Here is a 17,700-nt window from a genome sequence, read left to right as displayed (position 1 = left end):
TTGCTGGTTGGGGGAGCGCATAGCCGGGTACCGGAGAGGCTGGCTGGCTAGCGGGGGGGCAACCGCGGGGTACGGAACGGGGCAGCTAGGTGCAGGGGGGCAATCGCCTGGATACCGGAGAGGAGCTGCCTGCGGCGCGGCCGGGGCCGGGGGCTGCCGCCGGGGGCGCGGGGCGGGCCGGAGGCGGGCACGGAGCCGGCCCCGCCCGGGAGGCCGTGCGGCGGAGGGGGAGCCAGCACCGGGGCCCCCCCGTACCGCTACGGCTCCCGCCTCCCTTCCGGCGGCGGCTCCTTCCCTGCGCCGGGGGCGGACGGGGCGGACCGGAGCCGCGCCGAGCCCAGGCAGGTGGGTGCGGGGCCGGGCCGTGCCGTGCCGGGGCCGGGGCCGGGGGCGGGCCCGCCGTGCCGCAGAGCCCGGGGGGGGCCGGGCACGGGCACGGGGATCGGCCCGCCGAGCCTCCCGGGGCCGCCGGCTTATGTAACGGGGCGGCGGCCGCGGGGATGCGGGATGCGGCATGAGGTGCGGGATGCGCGGAAGGATGCAGGTGCGGGATGCAGGATGCAGGTGCGGGCTGCGGGTGCAGGATGCGGGGCTGAGCGGCGCGCCCCCGGACCGCCCTTCCGCGGAGCTGGGGGCGGGGGGGATGCCGGTGTGGAGGGGTGGCAGGAGAAGGGCTGTCACGCTCGGACTAGGCTTTGCATCCCCCCCTCCAGCCCCTCCGTGCCTGGCGATCCCCTGCGGGGGGGGTTCTGCAGAGCGGGGCCGTGGGCAGGGGGCGGAGGCCACCTGCTCCCCCCACCATCCCTGCCTGCACCCGGGGAGGCTCCGCGCAGCCTTCTGCTGTGGGGAGCTCGTGGTACCCGCCAGGGTCTTCCCACGCCACCCCATCACCGGCTCCCTCCTCCCTCCTGCTCTTCTCCAGCTAAGTCCAACCACTCGTGGAGCATTCCAGCCGCATAGTCCCCAGTTCCCCGTGCTCCAACTTCTCTGCCCACTGTATTTTCCCTGCGAGATCCCTCCCATGCCCCATGCTCCAGCCCCTGTCCCCACCGTGCCCCCAGTGCCATGGCTGCAGCACATGGGGCATGTGGCTGCCGTGATCCAGGCCTGGCAACACGCAATGGCACTGCTACCCGCATGGCACAACCGTGACCGGGCAGCTGCTGCCTGAGGCAGGCAGTGCAGTGAGTCAGAGCAGAAAAGCAGGGCTGGCACCTTTGCTCAGGACAGGGCTGATGGCTCAGGGCTTCTCCGTGCATCTAGCCGAGCTCTGCAGGTGGTGGCAGCTGCTGGCCGAGGTTGGTGAAGGAGCTGGAGCAATTCAAGTCAAGCCAAGATGCCAGGTTGGCAAAGAGAGGGTGAGGAAGGGTAAGCTGCGCTCAGGGTGCAGAGAGGTGTCCTCCCTGCCAAAACTGCCCTTGTCCTCCTGAAGTCGCAGGACCCAGAGGGTTGCCAGGAGCATGGCCAGGGAAAACAAGGAGCTCAGCCCCTGGCTGGCAGCATTGCTATGGGTGGCCAACCCTCACCATGCTGGGGAAACTGCAGACAGCTCAGCTGAGACACACTGGCACAGAAAAATGTCTCTATGTCTCCCTTGGCTATGGGCTGAGTGTTTGTTTCTTTTATTGCCTCGCATGATAACATTAGTATTGAAACGACCCCATCCAGACAGGTCTATGAACACCTCTGTAGCGCTGGAGGGTGATTGTGGTTCACACTCTGGCTCTTCCCCGGGTTTCTGCAGAGGTTCTGCCAGGCACAGCCCACCAGGCCCGGTGCTCCTTGTCAGGAGCTGTGTCGGAGCCGAGGGGAGCTGTGTCAGGAGCCAAGGGGAGCCACGCTGAGTTGCCCAGCACAGTTTAAGTACCAGGGCTGAGAGGTCCTGGCAGAGGTCCGGTACTGCAGGGAAACCCTCCAGGGAAGAGATGGTGACCACTGGCAGCATGGCAGAGTTCTGTTCTCACCACTATGGCCTGGTGCTCCAGAGGTCTGGTCTGGGAGGTGGGCATAGTCACTGCAGCCCAGGCTGCCGCCTTTCCCACCGGCACCAAGTCCAAGCCCTCGGGCATCATGTGCTGCTGGAACAGCCAGGGCTGGATGTCCCTGCCCAGAGCAGGACCTTCCCAGCAGCCAGAGGATCTCTGCTGTCGCCCACAGCCTCCGCACATTCATGGCCAGACTTCCCCATTTGTTCTTATGCCAGCATCATCCTCGAGTTTAAATGATCCTTCTCCCTCCCTGGTGTTTACTCGCTGGGTGTATTTATAGAGAGCAATCAGGCCTGCTCAGCCAGGGTAAACAAGCTGCGCTCCTGCGGGCTGCTCTCGCGTGAGCGCTCTCTGCTCACTCGTCCCAGGAGCTTTTCCCTCCGCCTCTCCAGGCTCCACAGAGCCTTCCTGGCTGCAGAGACCCAGACCGTCTGCCTTGGCCAGCCGTGGGCTCTCTGGGCCATGCCTCCAGGCTCTCCTGTCATGCTAGGTCACCCAGTGACTAGCCAGGAGCCACTGTCACCTTTTCCATGCCACTCTGCACCACGGGTGCCTGCTCCCCCTGTAAGCAGCCAGGTCAGCGGATCCATCCCTCCCTAGCTGGTGCCACCAGCTCCTGCTGTAACAGTCACCAGAGGTTCAGAAACATTGCTCATCTCAGCCAAATCCCAGAGCCCCATGATGGGGTGACCTAGACCTGCCCCAGCCCGTGGGAAGGTGAAGTCTGCAAGAGGTGTTGAGATTTTTGAGGCTGAGGGTCTGCTTTTTGAAGGCAAGGCAGGTTGGCTCAGGTACAGGACCCCAACAGGGATATGCCTCTGGGGGCTGCCCAGTGCAGCATGGAACCCCGAGCCCTTTGCATCCCTGTGTGAGAGCCAGGACAGTGCACTGCTGGCACCGAGTCCTGTTTGCAGATATTTTCCCCAAGCATCATGGCTCTGAGCCTTCCCTCTCCCGCCGGTGCCTGGACACAAAGCTGATGCCAGCCCTGAGGCAGGTCACAAGAGCATCTCCCTTAGGCAGGAGAAACACTTTGAGGTGTGGCCCAGTGTTTCACAGCCCGTGCACCCCACTGCTCCCCTTCCCCAGCCCACCTTCCTCTGCAGATTTTTGGACAAGCTCAGCTATAAAAGCAGGGTGTCGAGAGCTGGAGGCGCCAAAGCAGAAGAGCTGTGGACTTGTTAATGGTCTCATCTTGAGCATTAAGTTTTCCCTGAATACTGTGCCTTGTGTCCAGACCTCAGCTGGATAAAGCATCCCTGCCAATGCCTGGAGGCACCACAGTCCCCAGAGCTGGGGGTGTCCTGGCACCATCATCCTGCCCTGCTCTTCCTTACCCTCCACTTTTGGCTGTGGTTGGTGTCTGGTTGCCTGGACAGACAGACTGAGCTAATGCAGCTGTCCAGGTGAGATGCATCTTCATGGTACTGGCAGGCTCTGCCCATTGCAAAAGCATGGAAAAAAAGCCACTTTGCTCTGGGCCAGAAAAAAAAACCAACCCTGCAGGGATCTGAGCAGCACATCCCAGGATCCTCTGCATCCTCTCAGGTACCTGAGCAGGGGAGCCCTGCTTTTCCCACCCTCGGGGGTTTCAGCAAAGAACAGCTGATTTACACCCCAGGCCATGGCCAACAAAGCAGGGGACTGATCAAGCCTCAGCCCAGCCCTTCTCCTTGGCACTGAGCTGTCTGGAAACCAGCCACCCCCAGGCACATATCCCTGCAACACTCTGCAGCCTGTCTTACCCTGCTCCCAAGCCTTCCCACAGCCCGGAGGAGACAGCGGTTGTCCCCAGCAAAGGTCACCTTCACACTGCTGCTGAGCCCTTTCCAGGCTGAGCTTTTAGCACTGCATTTTCCAGGGAAGCAGGCGCTGTTCTGGAGTCTCCTCGAGGGTCCCCAGTGGGGACCCTCTGCCCCTTTCCCACAGCCCCCAGAGCTCAGGGTCCCCAGGGTGAGCCTGCACCCTCCCCAAACCCAGCACTGTGCCCAGGGGCTGGCATTGTCTCCTGCCCCCGGGGCTAGGACCAGTCATCTCTGCTCTGCAATGCTTTTAAAAATGCAGGCTCCATCCATCCCAGCCCCTGCTTCTCCAGCGTCACTGTTTGCCTGTGTTTCCCCCAGCTCCCTTGGGTCACATATTTATCTCCAATTTGCCAAAGCCTCCCTCCTTCCCCAGGGTGGAGGAAAAGCCTTTGCTCAAAGTCAGGGTGAATTTGTAGCTTCCCCAGGAACCTGCTCCTCAAGTCACAGAGCACAAAACACTCTCATAGCACCCGTCGCAGTGGCACCAGCTGCACCGCGGGGACAGACCGTGCCAGAAACTGCCAGCGTGGTACCCAGCACACTCGTACCTGGGTCTCTGCACAGCATATGCTTGGGCCAGCACTCCCCAGTAGCACCCCCCCTGCATCTTCTGGAGCATCAGAGAGGCATCTAAAGAAGGACATTCAGGGAAGGGACAAGATCCCTGGGCAGAAGCTTCCCAAGGTCTGGCAGAAGTGGGGAGCCCAGAGTGGGGCCAGGCTTTCCCAAATTGCAAGGTCTGAGCAAGGGCTTTTGTTTGGTAGCTTGTTTTAACTTGCCATTATGTTCTCTAAAAAAGAAATTCATCGTCTGCAAGTTGAGGAAGGCAGAGTTAATGTGAAATTTTAAAACCTCAAAGAGTTGAGAGCCCTCTAAATATTTAATAACGGCATACAAACTGCCGGGTGTCTGCAGAGATGGCCAGGAGCCCTCTGCCAGCAGCAGAGGTGGTGTCCCTGATCCAGAAGAGGAGCAAAGACCCTGATGGGCTGCCACCTCCTGCAGCCTGTCACCCTCTGCACACCCTGCTGGGCTCCCACCTGTGAGAAGATGGTGGCTCTTGCCATCAGGTTTCTGCCACCCTTGGAGGTCAGGATGCGGGAGAGTGCATAGACCCACCCTGGCCTTTCCTAGCTGGGGGGAGAGGGCAGCAAGCAGTGGTGTGTTCCATCCATCACCCATCAAGTGATTCTGTTTTGTCCACCCTCTCCGGTCCTGGGGCCCCACCATAGAGCTGATCCTCTTGCTGTCGGTGTCTCCTGCAGGCCCTACTCTCCCTGCGATGCCCAGCTGTCCCCACGAGGTCCTCGTCCCCCTGCGTTAGGTGCCGAAGCCTGCAGACACCCGGCACTGCACACACCAAGGTAGGCAACGCTGCCACAGCTCCGCCGCCACAGCTCCTGGGGGGCCATATTGCTCCCCACAGTGTAGGGGGCACAGTGAAGCCATGAGATGGATGGGGAGGTGCAGAGGTACCACCTGGGGCTGCCTCAGTGGACAGTCAAGCCCCCAGGATTGGGGGTCCATCATGGGCATCCTGGCAAGACCCTGGTTCAGGGCAAGAGGCATTTGGACCAGCTCAGGAACAGGCTGAGGCCACAGGAGTGGGGAACAGCTCAGGCTCTGAGGCGGATGCTGTGCACAGTCCTGCCTGGGGACCATGGCAGGTGATGGTGACTGTGGAGCTGGCACAGGGCCAGGGTTGGGGTTTTTTTTTTCTTTTTTTTCTTTTTTTTTTTTTTTTTTTTTTTTTTTGCCTTTGAAAGCCCCCAGATGGGAAAGGTACGAGCCAAACCCCACTGAAAGCAGCCAAGAATGAATTTTCTGGCCAGAGCCCCAGCAGCTCTTGGAGTGGCGCCGTGCCTGTCCAGCGTCACGCTGCAGCGGAAACCCCAAGTGCAGGCAGGCTGGGGGAGGTCTCAGCCAGGGTGGGCAGCGAGCCCCCCACCCATCCCAGCTGCTCCCTAGTGTGGGGGTCTCACCCCCCCAGTGCCCTGAGCCAGGGCAGCACAAGCTTATCCTGCTCCCACCGAGCTGCAGCTTGGCTGGCCCCCAGACACCCAGATGTCCCCCCCATGCTGCCACAGAGCCCCCCACCATGCAGCCATCTGCTGCTGTCGGATGACAGGGTGTCCCCAGTGCTGTGGCCCTCAGCCAGTTCTGTTGCCTGGGGCACGGGGCACCTTATCTCCCAAACCTCCTCTCTGATGGGGTGCGATGGGCCTTTCTCCCCCAGGAAGGCAGATGCTGTCCCAGAGCCAGGCTGGGAGTTCGGGTAGAGCAGGACCAGCCGTGACAGCATCCACACTCCTCTCTTCCTCCTGCTCCCCAGCCCTGGTGGTGCAGCAGGGGTTAAAGCACCCTAGGCTCTCTGCTCTCCTCCAGGAGCCCCAAAGATCTTGCAGGATCTTTGCAAGACCAACACCTGTATCAGCACGAGGCTGAACACCTGGGGTGCAGCACCCAGGGTCTCATTTTTGAGGGCACTTTGACTGGAGAGGGAACAGGGGCTGCTGCTGCTCTGCTGTGATCTAGAAGCGTAGTCTTGAGCTAATGGTTCCCTTGTCCTTCATGCCTTTCCCCCAGTGGTGAAATGAGGGTGGGTATAACCCCTCTGAGGCTTTCTGCAGGGAGCAGGTGCTCAAATCCCATCCTGACACAGAGCCAGGAGGGGCCCCTTGGGCATCCACAGTCCCAGCCACCTCTGTCGTTTGTGCCTGCACAGGCCCTGCATGTCCCTGCCAGGGCGGCGGGGATGGAAGTCAGTATGTGCACAGACTGGCTCCTTCCCTAAAGGCGGTGGCTGGGGTGATGGGGAGGGATGGGGAGGCAGCACAGGAGCTTGGCAGGGCTTTTGTCTGCTCCCCAGGCAGTCCCTGGCATGCTGCTCCCAGCTCCACTCTGCACCAGCCCCCCTCTGTACTGGCCCCTGCAGAGCTGTGCAGGTGTGCGTGCCTGCCATAAATATTGATGGGGTGGACTCAGTGCAAGTGTGGCTTTATGTACAGCAGTTGGGATGTAAATGGTGTAAGGACCTGATGTCTGGGCAGGAGAAAGCTAATGCAGGTGATAGCACCGAGGCTGAATGCACAGTGGGTTTTTATAGGGAGTTGGGATCCATCCTGCATGGGGTGGGAAGGTGGGAAGCGGCTGGATGACTAACCCCAGGGCTCATAAACCTGTTTGGGGAATCAGCCAGACCCACAGCGAGCCTAAATCTTCCAGCTGAGACTGCGGTGAGCCACTGTGGCTCCCTCATCCCGCTCCCCGCACAGCCATGCCAGGATAAACAGCGAGGGGCTGCAGTGCCTCTGTTTAATAATGCATGGCACAGAGGCACTGGATGCACGCCGGGAGTCAGGAGCTGCTGGGACTGCAGCACTTGACCGGCGGGGTCCATCCCAGTATCCCCTGGTGCTCATGGAATGTGGACACCTTGGGGCTCTGGGTGGCCCTGAAACTGGGGCTGGCCATCACAGGGCACAAAGCAGTGATGGCGAAGCCAGGACACTTGGTCACTCAGTGACTGACATCCCAGCCACACTGGATGCTTAGCTGGAGCCTGAGGCTGAGTCGCTGTCCCCTTGGGTGCTCTCACTGGGAGATTCAGCCCCTGCGTCACTCTCTCTTGTACGAATGTAGGCATAGATGGTCTTTTTGGGGAGCTCTGGAGGGCCGAGCAGCTCTGGGAGCACCCCTCCCTCTCTGGCATCCTCCTGGGACACCACCATGCTGGGAACAGCTGGAAGATGTGAGCTCGGTCCAATCCTCGCCTCACCCCTCCTGCAGCCACAGCCACCCCGGCTGGCATGCTGGCTGCCGTGCCCAGAGCCAGCAAGTGTGTGCTGGGGCCCTGCAGGCACCCGTTTAAACCCAGCTCCTGCAAGATGCCCTCCTGGGGGACGCACACATCCCTCATTGCGCGTGGTGCCGTGATCCAGCCCCACCAGCCATCTGCTGCAGCAGCTCCCCACCACCCACTCCCTGGCCCACGCTGCGCCCCGTGGCACGGAGCTGGGCAGGGACAGGCTGGGGGTGCCCAGGGTGCCCCCCCACCCCACAGGCAGGAGCAGGCGGATGAGTCTGTGGGAGCAATGCTGATGGGGCCGTGGTAGTGATACAGATGGGTCTGCAATACTGATGCCAGCGGGGCTGTGTTGTGTTATTGATGCAGGCGGACCCATGATAGTGATGCAGGAGAGCAGAAAAAGCCGCAGCATCAGCCCGGAGCCCCTCTGTCTGCAGGGGTGCTTTGCTGTGCCCGTGCAGAGCAGGGCACACAGAGGGCAGCGGGTAGGAGCCTCCCCTGCCCGGCCAGCAAAGCCCGGAGCCAGGGACACCCTGAGGGTATGGGGCCAGCAGAAGCCACCCTGTGAGGGAGGCTTCACGGGCATATTTGGCCTGGTTTCTCTGTCCATCTCTGGTGTGCTCAAGGAGCCCTGCCACCCCCAGCTCCCCGCCCCCGTGCTGCTCCCACAGAGCAGAGCATCGCGGCAGAGCTGGGCTCAAGCCACGGCACAAGCCCACCTCCCTCCCTGCCAGCCCTGGCTCATGGGGCACTCCCATGCCAGCCACAGGGTGAGACCTGCGTTCACACCCCATGCCTGGCATGGAGGGGATAATGAGGGAGTGGGTGCTGGGGGGGCACCCACGTGTGCTTGGGGGCTGTGACCTGCTGTGGGGGCAGAGCAGTGGCCCCAGCATCACCAGGGGCTGGACACAGGCAGCTCTGAGCACCACACGCTTGCACTGAGCACGGCATAACGGAGTGACCCTGGGTCCCCCTTGCCTGGCATGTTGTCACCGGCGGGAGGGACAGCAGGGGTGGCAGGGGCTGTCTCTGCAGCCTGTGCTCAGCCACTGTGCTGGAGGGTCCGGCTCCAGCCTGTCCCTGTCCCTGTCCCTGTCCCTGCCAGGTGCCAGCCCCAAGGGACCACGCTGCTCTTCAGAGGCTGCAGCTGCTGCATGTTTTGTGCTGCCTTTTCCCCTTCTCCCCGATGCTGTTTTTGTTTTGTTTAAGAGGCTGGGTTACGAATTTTAAACAGGCTCCTGAAAAACCCAATTACCTCCAGAAGACAACCTGATAAAAGCTGCCTAAGTGGCACTGTGGAAATCGCCTTGTGCGGCAGCTGAGGGAAAACCAACATAACAAAGCCTTTGGAAATGGAGTTAACCACTTTTAATCCCTTGGTGCGATGAGAAGGACCAATAATTATTTTCTGCGGAGATGGGGGGTGGATAAGTGAAACAGCTGCCCTGTGCTAATGGGTGGCAGCAGGCTGGGCTGGCGGTGCTGCAGGGATGGGTGCAGGTATTCGGGCAGCTGCTTCCCTTGCCCAGGAGCCTTGCAAGAGCCTGCAGAGGCTGTGACCTTGCAGGGTCCCTGTGCGGCTATGGGGCCTGGGGATGATGCTGGCAGTGGGGCAGGCAGGTGCCACTCAAGGCTTTGATGTGGCAGTGACAATCAGTCCCGTGCCCTTTCCCCGGGTGCCAGTGGGGAGCAGGACAGGCACTGCCGGGGCCCTGGCACCCGCACTGGCTCCGTCCATGCCGCGCTGCCCCCGCAAGCCGGCACGGAGGCGACTTGCAGGACTTGGCAGCACTGAGAGCTTCCTCCTCCATCTGGCCATAGTGCTGCCCCCCCATCCCTCCCATCCTGTCTCCCCCAGCAGCTCCAGGCAGCCACCCAGCAGGTGACACTGCCCAGGATGACGCCAGGGGACAGCTGTGCCTGAGGAGTGTCCATGCTGGGCACAAGCAGTCTCCCAGCACTGGGAGCATCTTCCAAACACCTGCCAGAGCCAGCTGGGCTCTAAGGACTGCAGGGATCCCCTGGGCCCATCCCCATCCCAGGAGCAGGGGTGTCCACAGGGGTGCGCAGGGCAGGAGGATGGAAGCAATGCCCAGGGCTGGTGATGAGCCCCCGTCTGCCCTTCCCATGGGATCCCAGCTGACAGGGCAGAGTTGGGCACTCGCCAGCCCATCAGCTGTGGTCACGCTGCCGGCACCAGCAGCTGGAGTGCCAGGGCGGCTGGCCACAGCTCACGTCAGCCTCATGCTTCCCGTGGCAGCAGGGACGGGGGCTGCTTCGCCCACCTCCCCCCAGCCACCCCACGCTTGGGGACAGCACTCCAGGCCATTGAGCCCCAAGGAGGGCATGCCCAGCTTAGCACTGGGCGCTGGCACAAGGGACGGCCTGTTAGCTTGGCCACAGCTCTTACTGGGAGCAATCCCTGGGCACACTGGGAGCTACTGGGGGAGGATGTGCTTAATGAGCCGAGGCATCTCCAAAGATTGAAAGACTCAAGGACCCATCCCAGGAACAAAAGGAGGCGTTTGTCAGGCGCTGAGAGACGGGCTTGTTAATTCCTCCTGGCTGTCACACTTATCTGTAATGAATTTGTGCTCTGCTGTATTATTTTTAATACAATAGGAGCGGTGCTGCCCGCCCACCGCCCGGCTGCCGGGAGTGCTGACGTCAGTGCCCGGAGCAGGGCTGCTGCAGGACGGATGGACGGATGGACAGATGGACGGGCCAAGCGCAGGCCTGTCCTGCTGCCCACACACCTGTCCCACCAGCAGCAGAGGGGCAGAGCCGGACTGGGCACGAGGGCAGGAGGCATTTTTTTCCATGGAGGTGGAAAAAGGAGTTGGTGGTCAACGCCATGGTGGAAGGAGGCTGAGGGCTCAGGGCGGGCAGAGATGGGGTGCTCCAGGGAGTACTTTGGGGAGCAAGTGCAAGGAGGTGAACAAGAGGGCCATGTCCTTGATGTGGTGGTGTCCCCATGCTGGGACCTGTTTGTGGCAGCAGCTGTGCGCAGGGCAGGAGCCGACAGCGGGTGCACACACGTGGGTCTGTCGGTGCTGCATCCTTGTGCAGGTGCTGGGCTGGCACTTGTGTGCTGGTTTTGTGCCCCCCCCCCCCCCCCCCCCCCAGCTGCAGGATAGCTCCCCCCTGCTGCCCCCCATCCTGCATTGCCCCATCCTCCCAGCAGCAGCACCGGCAGTGCCCAGCAGCACCGACAGCATCTCCACAGCCCGCACTGTCGGGTTTGTGGGGGCAGCTGCAGCCTGTCCCAGCTCCCCGCAACCTCCCACACGTGGAGGCGGGTGGTCCCTCAAACGACCCCGCACCCAGACCCTCTCCAGCACTTTTCTGGGCTGTAGCTGTGAGATTCCCCACAGGGCTGCTCCTCCAGAGCCTCACCATTAAACACCAGCCTGGCTCAGAGCGCTGCTAATCTGATTTGCAAAGGGCTCGTCTTATTTCTAATAACCCAGGGCTGGATTAATTAGGAGGCGCCGGCTGCACCTCTGCGGAGTGGCAGGGTTGGCAGTGGGGCACATGCCTGTCCCCAGCACCTCTCCTTGCACTGGGATGAGGATGGGAGACCTGGGGGAGCCCTGTCACACAGCCGGGGGGGACACAGGAGGGGCTGCAGGAGCCTGTCTCCCTTTAGGCAGGTGCAGGGGGGCGGGCAGGGTAGTGCCCCCCATTCCCTGCCCGAGGATCCCCTGCTGAAGGGGGTCCTGAGCTCTGTGGGCATCACAGCCTGGATGCCACCATACAGCCCCCCGCCCCACTTTGGGACACCCCCGGGGGAGCAGCACCAAAAATCCAAAACTGGGGCCTCCAAGTGGTGGCTGTTGGGGGGGGTGTGTGATGATTTATCAGGGACTTTAATTAAACTCCCGCAGCCACCCTGCACTGTGGAGGGGGACGGGGTTCTGCGGCTGGGGGTGCTGGGGGAGGGAGCATGGGGGGCAGACTGGGGCGGGGGGCAGCTCCGGCTGATTAATGCCTCGTTTCCCCCATTAATTGCCGCGGAGGTGAATCATTGACCTCGAGCAGAACGCACTCCCCGCTGGGGGGGGGGTCGTCGGGGGGGGTGTGTCGTCGGGGGAGGGGGTCGTCGGGGGGGGGCCCGTCTGCATTCTGGGGAGCGGTGCGGGAGCGGTGCGGGGCTCCCGGAGGCCCCGCCGGGCGGCGGGATGTTTCCCCGGGGGTCGTGCGGCGTTTCGCGGAGGGCGAGGGTCTGTCCCGCGTACCCCCGCCGCGGGGGGCCGGGCCGCGCTGTGCCGGGGCGGGGGGAGTCGCCCCGGGCGGGCCCACGCGTGCCGCCGGGGGCGGGCAGGGGCCGGGCCGCGGCGGGGCGGGGCGGGAGGGCGGAGCGGCGGCAGCGGAGAGCGGCGGCGGAGCCGGTGAGTGCCGCGCCGCGCCGGTGCTGAAGGGACAGCGCCGCCGCTGCGGCACCGGGCGGCCCCGGGCTGCGGGCGGGGCCCCGCGCCGCATCCACCGGGGGGGCGGCGGGTCCCCGCGGCACCGCGTCCCCTGCGCGACCCCCCCCCCCCCCCCCCTCCGCGGCTCCCGCCCTCCCTGTGTCCCTGCGCCCCCCCCCCTCCGCCGCGTCCCCGGTGTCCCCTGCGCCGCCGTTGCGTGTCCCTCGTTCCGGGTCCCCCCGCGTCTTCCTTGCCGGCGCACCCCCCCAAACCTGCGGTGCGTCCCCCGGGTTCCGCACCCCCCTGCGGTGCCGGTGTCCCCCGCATGCCGGGTGTCCCCTACGTCCCGTGTCCCCGCTGTCCCCCGCCTTCCCGGCGCCCCCCCGTGTCCCCTGCGTCGCTGCAGCCCGTGCGGCTCCGGGGTCCCGGCGCCTGCCAGTGCCCCCCCCGTCTGCTCGTGAACCTGCACCCCTCCCACGGTGTCCGTCGTCCCCCCCCGCGGCTCCGGTATTCCGGTGCCCCCCGTGTCCCAACGGCCCTGGTGTCCCCTGCACCCTCCCTGCGGTCCCAATGTCCCAGCCTCCCCCGGTGTTCCCGCATCTCCGGTGTACCCCAAGCTCCCCCTGCATCCCCGGGGCTCAGCACGGTACTGTCTGGAGCCCTCCCCCCCCCCCCCCGCCAGGTGCCACGGGGTGCCACAGGGCTGGGAACAACAAACTTCCCCGTGTCCTCGTTCGTGGTGCCTCCCACAGCCCACTGCGGGGTCTCGGGGAGCTGGGGTGGGGGCATCCTCGAGGCTGCGGCACCCACTGGGTGAGTGCACACGCACGCACACGCACACATACACCTACCCGCTGCAAACTGCACACCCAGGCTGTGAGCGCAGCCTGCAACCCCACACGCACACACAGGGCATGCAGGGGGCACAGGCACACACACACCCCCCCACACACACCCCGCCTGCAATCCGCCACATGCATACACACACAGAGCATGCCAACAGCCTGCAACACCCCCACACATACACACACGCGGCACAGTCTGCAAATTTGTGTGCACACAGCCCCCCCCCCCCCCCCCCCATCCAGCCTGCAAACCCACGGACCTGCACATACAGCCCCCCCCCACACACAGAGCCTGCAACCCCTTCACACAGTGTGCAAACACGTACATGCAGCACAAACACACACAGGGCGCACAAACGCAGCCTGCAGACCTGTATGCACACACTCGCCCATGCAAGCCCTTGCACACACATCCGCAGAGCTTGCAAACCCTGAAACTCACGCACGCACGCTCAAAGCTTGCAAACAGGCTGCAAGCCCGCACGCTGTGTGGGCACATGCAGCTTGCAGCCCCACAAACTTATATACAGATGGGTGTGTACCCCCCCTACTTCCCCCCTGCAGACACAGCCTGCAGCCACCCGCAAACACACCTCTTGACCAAACACAGCTTGCACATGCAGCTCGCACACACCCCGCACGCAAACACAGCACACACATGCACAGACCGTCCTGCACATGCAGTGTCCCTGCACAGCGTCACACACCATCTCCAGCACCCGCAGGGATCACACCCAGAGTCACAGGCTGCTGCTTGCAACCCTGACAGCCCCCAAACACTGTCACAACCTGCCAACAGCCTCTGCTCCATCCCTCTGCAGAGCACATGCATTGCCATAGACACATGCGCACACATGCAGCACCCCGTGTCCGGTTGTGTTGCGCTGGCATCCCCAGGCAGGGTCTGTTGTCCTGGCCCACAGCAGGTGGTGGCATGGTGGGTCCCCATCCTGCCAGCCCCCAGGCAGCACCCCAGGGCTCCCTGGCTCCTGCTGCCCCACTGAGGCAGTGCTGAGGTGGAGAGTCCCTGCCTCAGACCCTCCACAAGTCCCCAAGGCCAGCAGGGATGTGAGGAGGGGGCCGGGGGGGGAGCAGGCACTGCCACCAGGCAGATCTGTCCACCCTCTGCCTGCAGACCCCAAAAGCTCCCTCTGCCCATCCTGGAAAGCATTTGGGGCTGGAGATGCGGAGTCCATCCCTCATGCCTGGGTGGTGGGGACCCTGAGCACTGCACCCCTGACCGTGTCCCTCTGCCCACGCAGGTGGCCCTGGTCGGCAAGCCCGGACAGCAGTGGATGAGCGCTGGGCACTGGCCTAGCCGCACGCACACACCGGCACCATGGACTTTGTCATGAAGCAAGCGCTGGGCGGTGAGTGGATGCCGTCCCCCCTCAGGGTCCCCCCTCCGGGGGTGATTCTGGCTTCCACACCCCAGGGAGCATGCTGGGAGGGACATGGCAGGGGTACAGAGCTGCGGGGAGAGCCACCAGCAGCAGGGAGCTGCTGCCGGAGCCCTCCGGGGCTCCTGTTCCCAGCACCAGCAGCGCCTGGCTGGGGAATCCCAGCTCTCCCGCTGCTAAGTGGGATTCCCTGGCGGGTCCCCTGGGTGCCAGCAACGAAAGAGCTGCTGGTGTCTCCCCCGACTGACGCCAAACTAGGGCAGCACAGCCAACCTGCAGCACTCCCCATCTCCGCAGCCTCCAGAGCCTGTGTGCAGCCAACTCTGGCACGGGTGGCCCTGAGGATGTCCTGGGTCATCCTTGCTGGGGGGCTCCATGCCCTCCCTACCTCTGCAGGGGTTTGGGGAGCAGGCGCTGGGCTGCAGCACCCCTTGGGGACCAGCCAATGGTCTTGTGCTGTGCAGGGGCCACCAAGGACATGGGAAAGATGCTGGGGGGTGAGGAGGAGAAAGACCCCGATGCGCAGAAGAAGGAGGAGGAGAGGCAGGAGGCCCTGCGCCAACAGGAGGAGGAGCGGAAAGCCAAGCACGCCCGCATGGAAGCTGAGCGGGAGAAAGTCCGGCAGCAGATCCGTGACAAGGTGGGCACACATCTCCCCTGCACCCACCCCTACCCACAGCAGCCGGGGTAGGGCTGGGACAGGGAGCCAGCATGGCCAGGGAGGAAGGTGGCCTGAGGCGGTGGTGATGGGCACAGGGCAGAGCACGGGCAGTGCCCACCACCTGCCCTGCTGAGGAACTGTGTCCTTGCAGTACGGGCTGAAGAAGAAGGAGGAGAAGGAAGCAGAGGAGAAAGCTGCACTGGAGCAGCCGTGTGAGGGCAGCCTGACGCGCCCCAAGAAGGCGATCCCGGCGGGCTGCGGGGACGAGGACGAGGAGGAGGAGGAGAGCATCCTGGACACCGTCCTCAAGTACCTGCCTGGCCCGCTGCAGGATATGTTCAAGAAGTAACAACACCGCCGACCCTGCCATGGGGTGTTGGGGCACGGGCGCCCTCTCCCCTCCAACCCCTCCATCAGTTCCCTTGGCCCCGGGGGGGGGTGTCCCTGCACCCCCTCCCCATTCCTTTCCCCCTTTGCCCTGACCACACCAAAAACCCGCCCCGTCCCGTCTAGGCAGGGCCCCCCCACCACGCCGTGCCAAAGGGGAGCGGCCCTGGCTGGACAGGGTGAACAGGGACCAAATGCACTGATGTAACCTCGTGGCAGGCTGGGGGCACCCCAGGCCCTACCGGCTCCCCCGGGGTGGCTCCCTGTGCCCCCTGCCCTGCCCCTCCTGCCCTCCCAGGGGACCCCGGCAGGCTTTCGCTTGCCTGCCCTCGTCCCCAGCACTGCCATCCCCCTGCCCTGTCCCGCCCTGGGCCAAGCCCAAAGCACAAAGCCAGGCGCCCTGCCCGCAGCTCCCCCATCCCCGGTCCCGGGAACGGGGGTCCCCCGGGGCTGCTCGGTGTGCCCCAGCATCGGGGGGTTGGAGGGGACCCCCCTCCCCGCATCTCTGGCCCCATAGTTAAAGCCATATCAGTTAGACTGCAATACTTCAGCACCGGGAGGAGCGGGCACCGCGCTCCGCCGACCGTGTACAAAGGCACGTGCGGGGCAGGGACCCCCCTGCCTCGTCCCCCCACCCCGTCCCCGCCATCCCCACCGCTCGCTCGTCTGTGTCTCAGCCCCACTGGCCCCCGTTCTCGCATTAGTGTCTCTGTGCCAGGGTGCGCCCCGTCGCTCCATGCGTCCTCGTGTCCGCTGCTCACACTCCCCACCCGCTCCCCGAGTCCCTGCTGTCCCTGGGGCCACCCGCAGCGCTGAGCCGAGAGCCCCCGCCGCACTGCCGGGGCCCCCACTCTGCCCCCTGCAATAAAGCCAGCACGGGGCTGAGGGCTGCCGGGCCAGTCCTGGGCTGGGAGTGCCCGGCTGCCCCCCACCCGACGCTGGACACACACGGGTCCCCGGGGCCTGGGAAGGTATCCCTGGGCAAGCAGCCCGGGCATGTCCCAGGAGCTGCTGCTTGCACCCCAACGGGGGGACGTGGGGGCATGCCCTCATCCCCGTCCGTCCCTTGCCGCACCGTGCTCCCTCTTCCCCGTGCTTCCTCTGCCACAGCCCCCAGCTGCTCACCAGGGGCTTCCCTGGGAGGCGGCGGGCAGCTCGGGGCCCCACAGACATGCTGTGACCATCCTGCTCGAACTAGTCTTTGACAAACTAATAAAATAAAGGGATTTGTACATTGCTCCGGCCTCTGCTCAGCCATTGCTTCCCTGGGCCCCCACACCAGCTCCCTTGCCCCTCCATCTCCCCTCCAGAGCTGAGACCTGGCAGTTCATCACTTAAGGAGAGGCCACAGGGCCCAGCCTGGGCAGCACCCAAGCCCAGCCACAGGTGGAGAGAAGCCACACACGGCTCCCAGAGCCCTGCTCAGTCCAGCTGCCTCCCCACACCCCCATGCCCACCCTGCAGGTGCCCTCTCCAGGGCTGGGGACAAGGTAAAAGGGATGGGTACTGGTGGGACCCCGTCCCACAGACATGGCACAGGAGCTTCTGGCCCTTCCCCCTGACTCTGGGACTCTCCTCACAGGATGACTTGACCCTGGGGTACAAGGGCTGTTTCTTGTGGGTCACGGGCACAAGGCTACGGGCAGGGCCTGGGCAATCGGGCACCTCATGCCCCCCAGCAAGGCAGGGCCCCTGGCAGTGCTCAGATGTGGCACAGCCTCTGTCCGGAGGCAGCCTCAGCTTCGACTGATTTGCCATCATTTACCAGCAAACAGCTCAGGCGTTACCCAGGCGGCATCAGCAGAGCAGCCACCTGGAAAAGCTCGTGTCAGAAGAAAATATTAGGGTAGGAAATGATAGAGATCTTGCAGGCAAGGTCTCCATCACAGGCAGGCTGTGCCTGCACCTCCTCTGCAGCAACCGTCTCCCCTGCGACCCAGCGTGCTGGCACAGGGCACAGGTGGGAAGACAGCCCCACAGCTCTCCTAGGGAGCAGGGATGGGGCAGGCACTCCTTGTCACCCCTGGCAGGGGTACAGGGAAGGGCTCTGCCCAGGGCTGGTGACCGTGGCATGGAACAGGCAGCATCTTCTTCTGGGGCCTCGGCCCTGCTCCATCCATCCAGGATGCTGCCAGAAGGAGCAGGGTTACAGGACTGGGACAGGTCCCTGCGGCTGTCCCCATCCTCTGTGCAGTGTCCTTGCTGTCGCCTGTCCCCAGTGTGGGGGCGCAGCGCCCCCTGGCGGGGTGACAGCGCAGGACAGGAGACAGGGACAGCGGGGACAGCGGGGGCAGCCCCACAACACAGACCCCTTAGTCAGGGCCTTGCCACGGCCAAGGGGAAGGGAGAGGAGCTCCCAGGACAGCAGCTCAGCACCCGCTTTCTCCCCTACTT

General features: G+C 63.9%; 1 protein-coding gene across 4 annotated transcripts; it reads left to right on the top strand.

Annotated features, from left to right (window-relative positions):
• Positions 1 to 211: 211 nt before the first annotated feature.
• On the top strand, positions 212 to 16,543 carry CPLX2 (complexin 2). 4 transcript variants are annotated; one of them, XM_055719522.1, is made up of 5 exons: positions 212 to 345; positions 5,059 to 5,157; positions 14,121 to 14,228; positions 14,723 to 14,898; positions 15,071 to 16,543. In XM_055719522.1, exons 3-5 carry the CDS (start codon positions 14,198 to 14,200, stop codon positions 15,266 to 15,268), a joined length of 405 nt encoding a protein of 134 aa, XP_055575497.1. In that variant the 5' UTR covers positions 212 to 345; positions 5,059 to 5,157; positions 14,121 to 14,197; the 3' UTR covers positions 15,269 to 16,543. The 4 variants fall into 4 exon arrangements, with proteins under 4 accessions (XP_055575497.1, XP_055575500.1, XP_055575499.1 ...); XM_055719524.1 differs by lacking the exon at positions 212 to 345 and adding an exon at positions 453 to 544; XM_055719525.1 differs by lacking the exon at positions 5,059 to 5,157 and having other exon boundaries at positions 223 to 345.
• Positions 16,544 to 17,700: the final 1,157 nt, after the last annotated feature.

This window comes from Falco cherrug, chromosome 8 (assembly GCF_023634085.1).
Source record: "Falco cherrug isolate bFalChe1 chromosome 8, bFalChe1.pri, whole genome shotgun sequence".
In the NCBI taxonomy this organism is placed as follows: domain Eukaryota; kingdom Metazoa; phylum Chordata; class Aves; order Falconiformes; family Falconidae; genus Falco; species Falco cherrug.
Note: the sequence above shows the minus strand (reverse complement) of the source record. Positions and strands in the feature narration are given on the sequence as shown.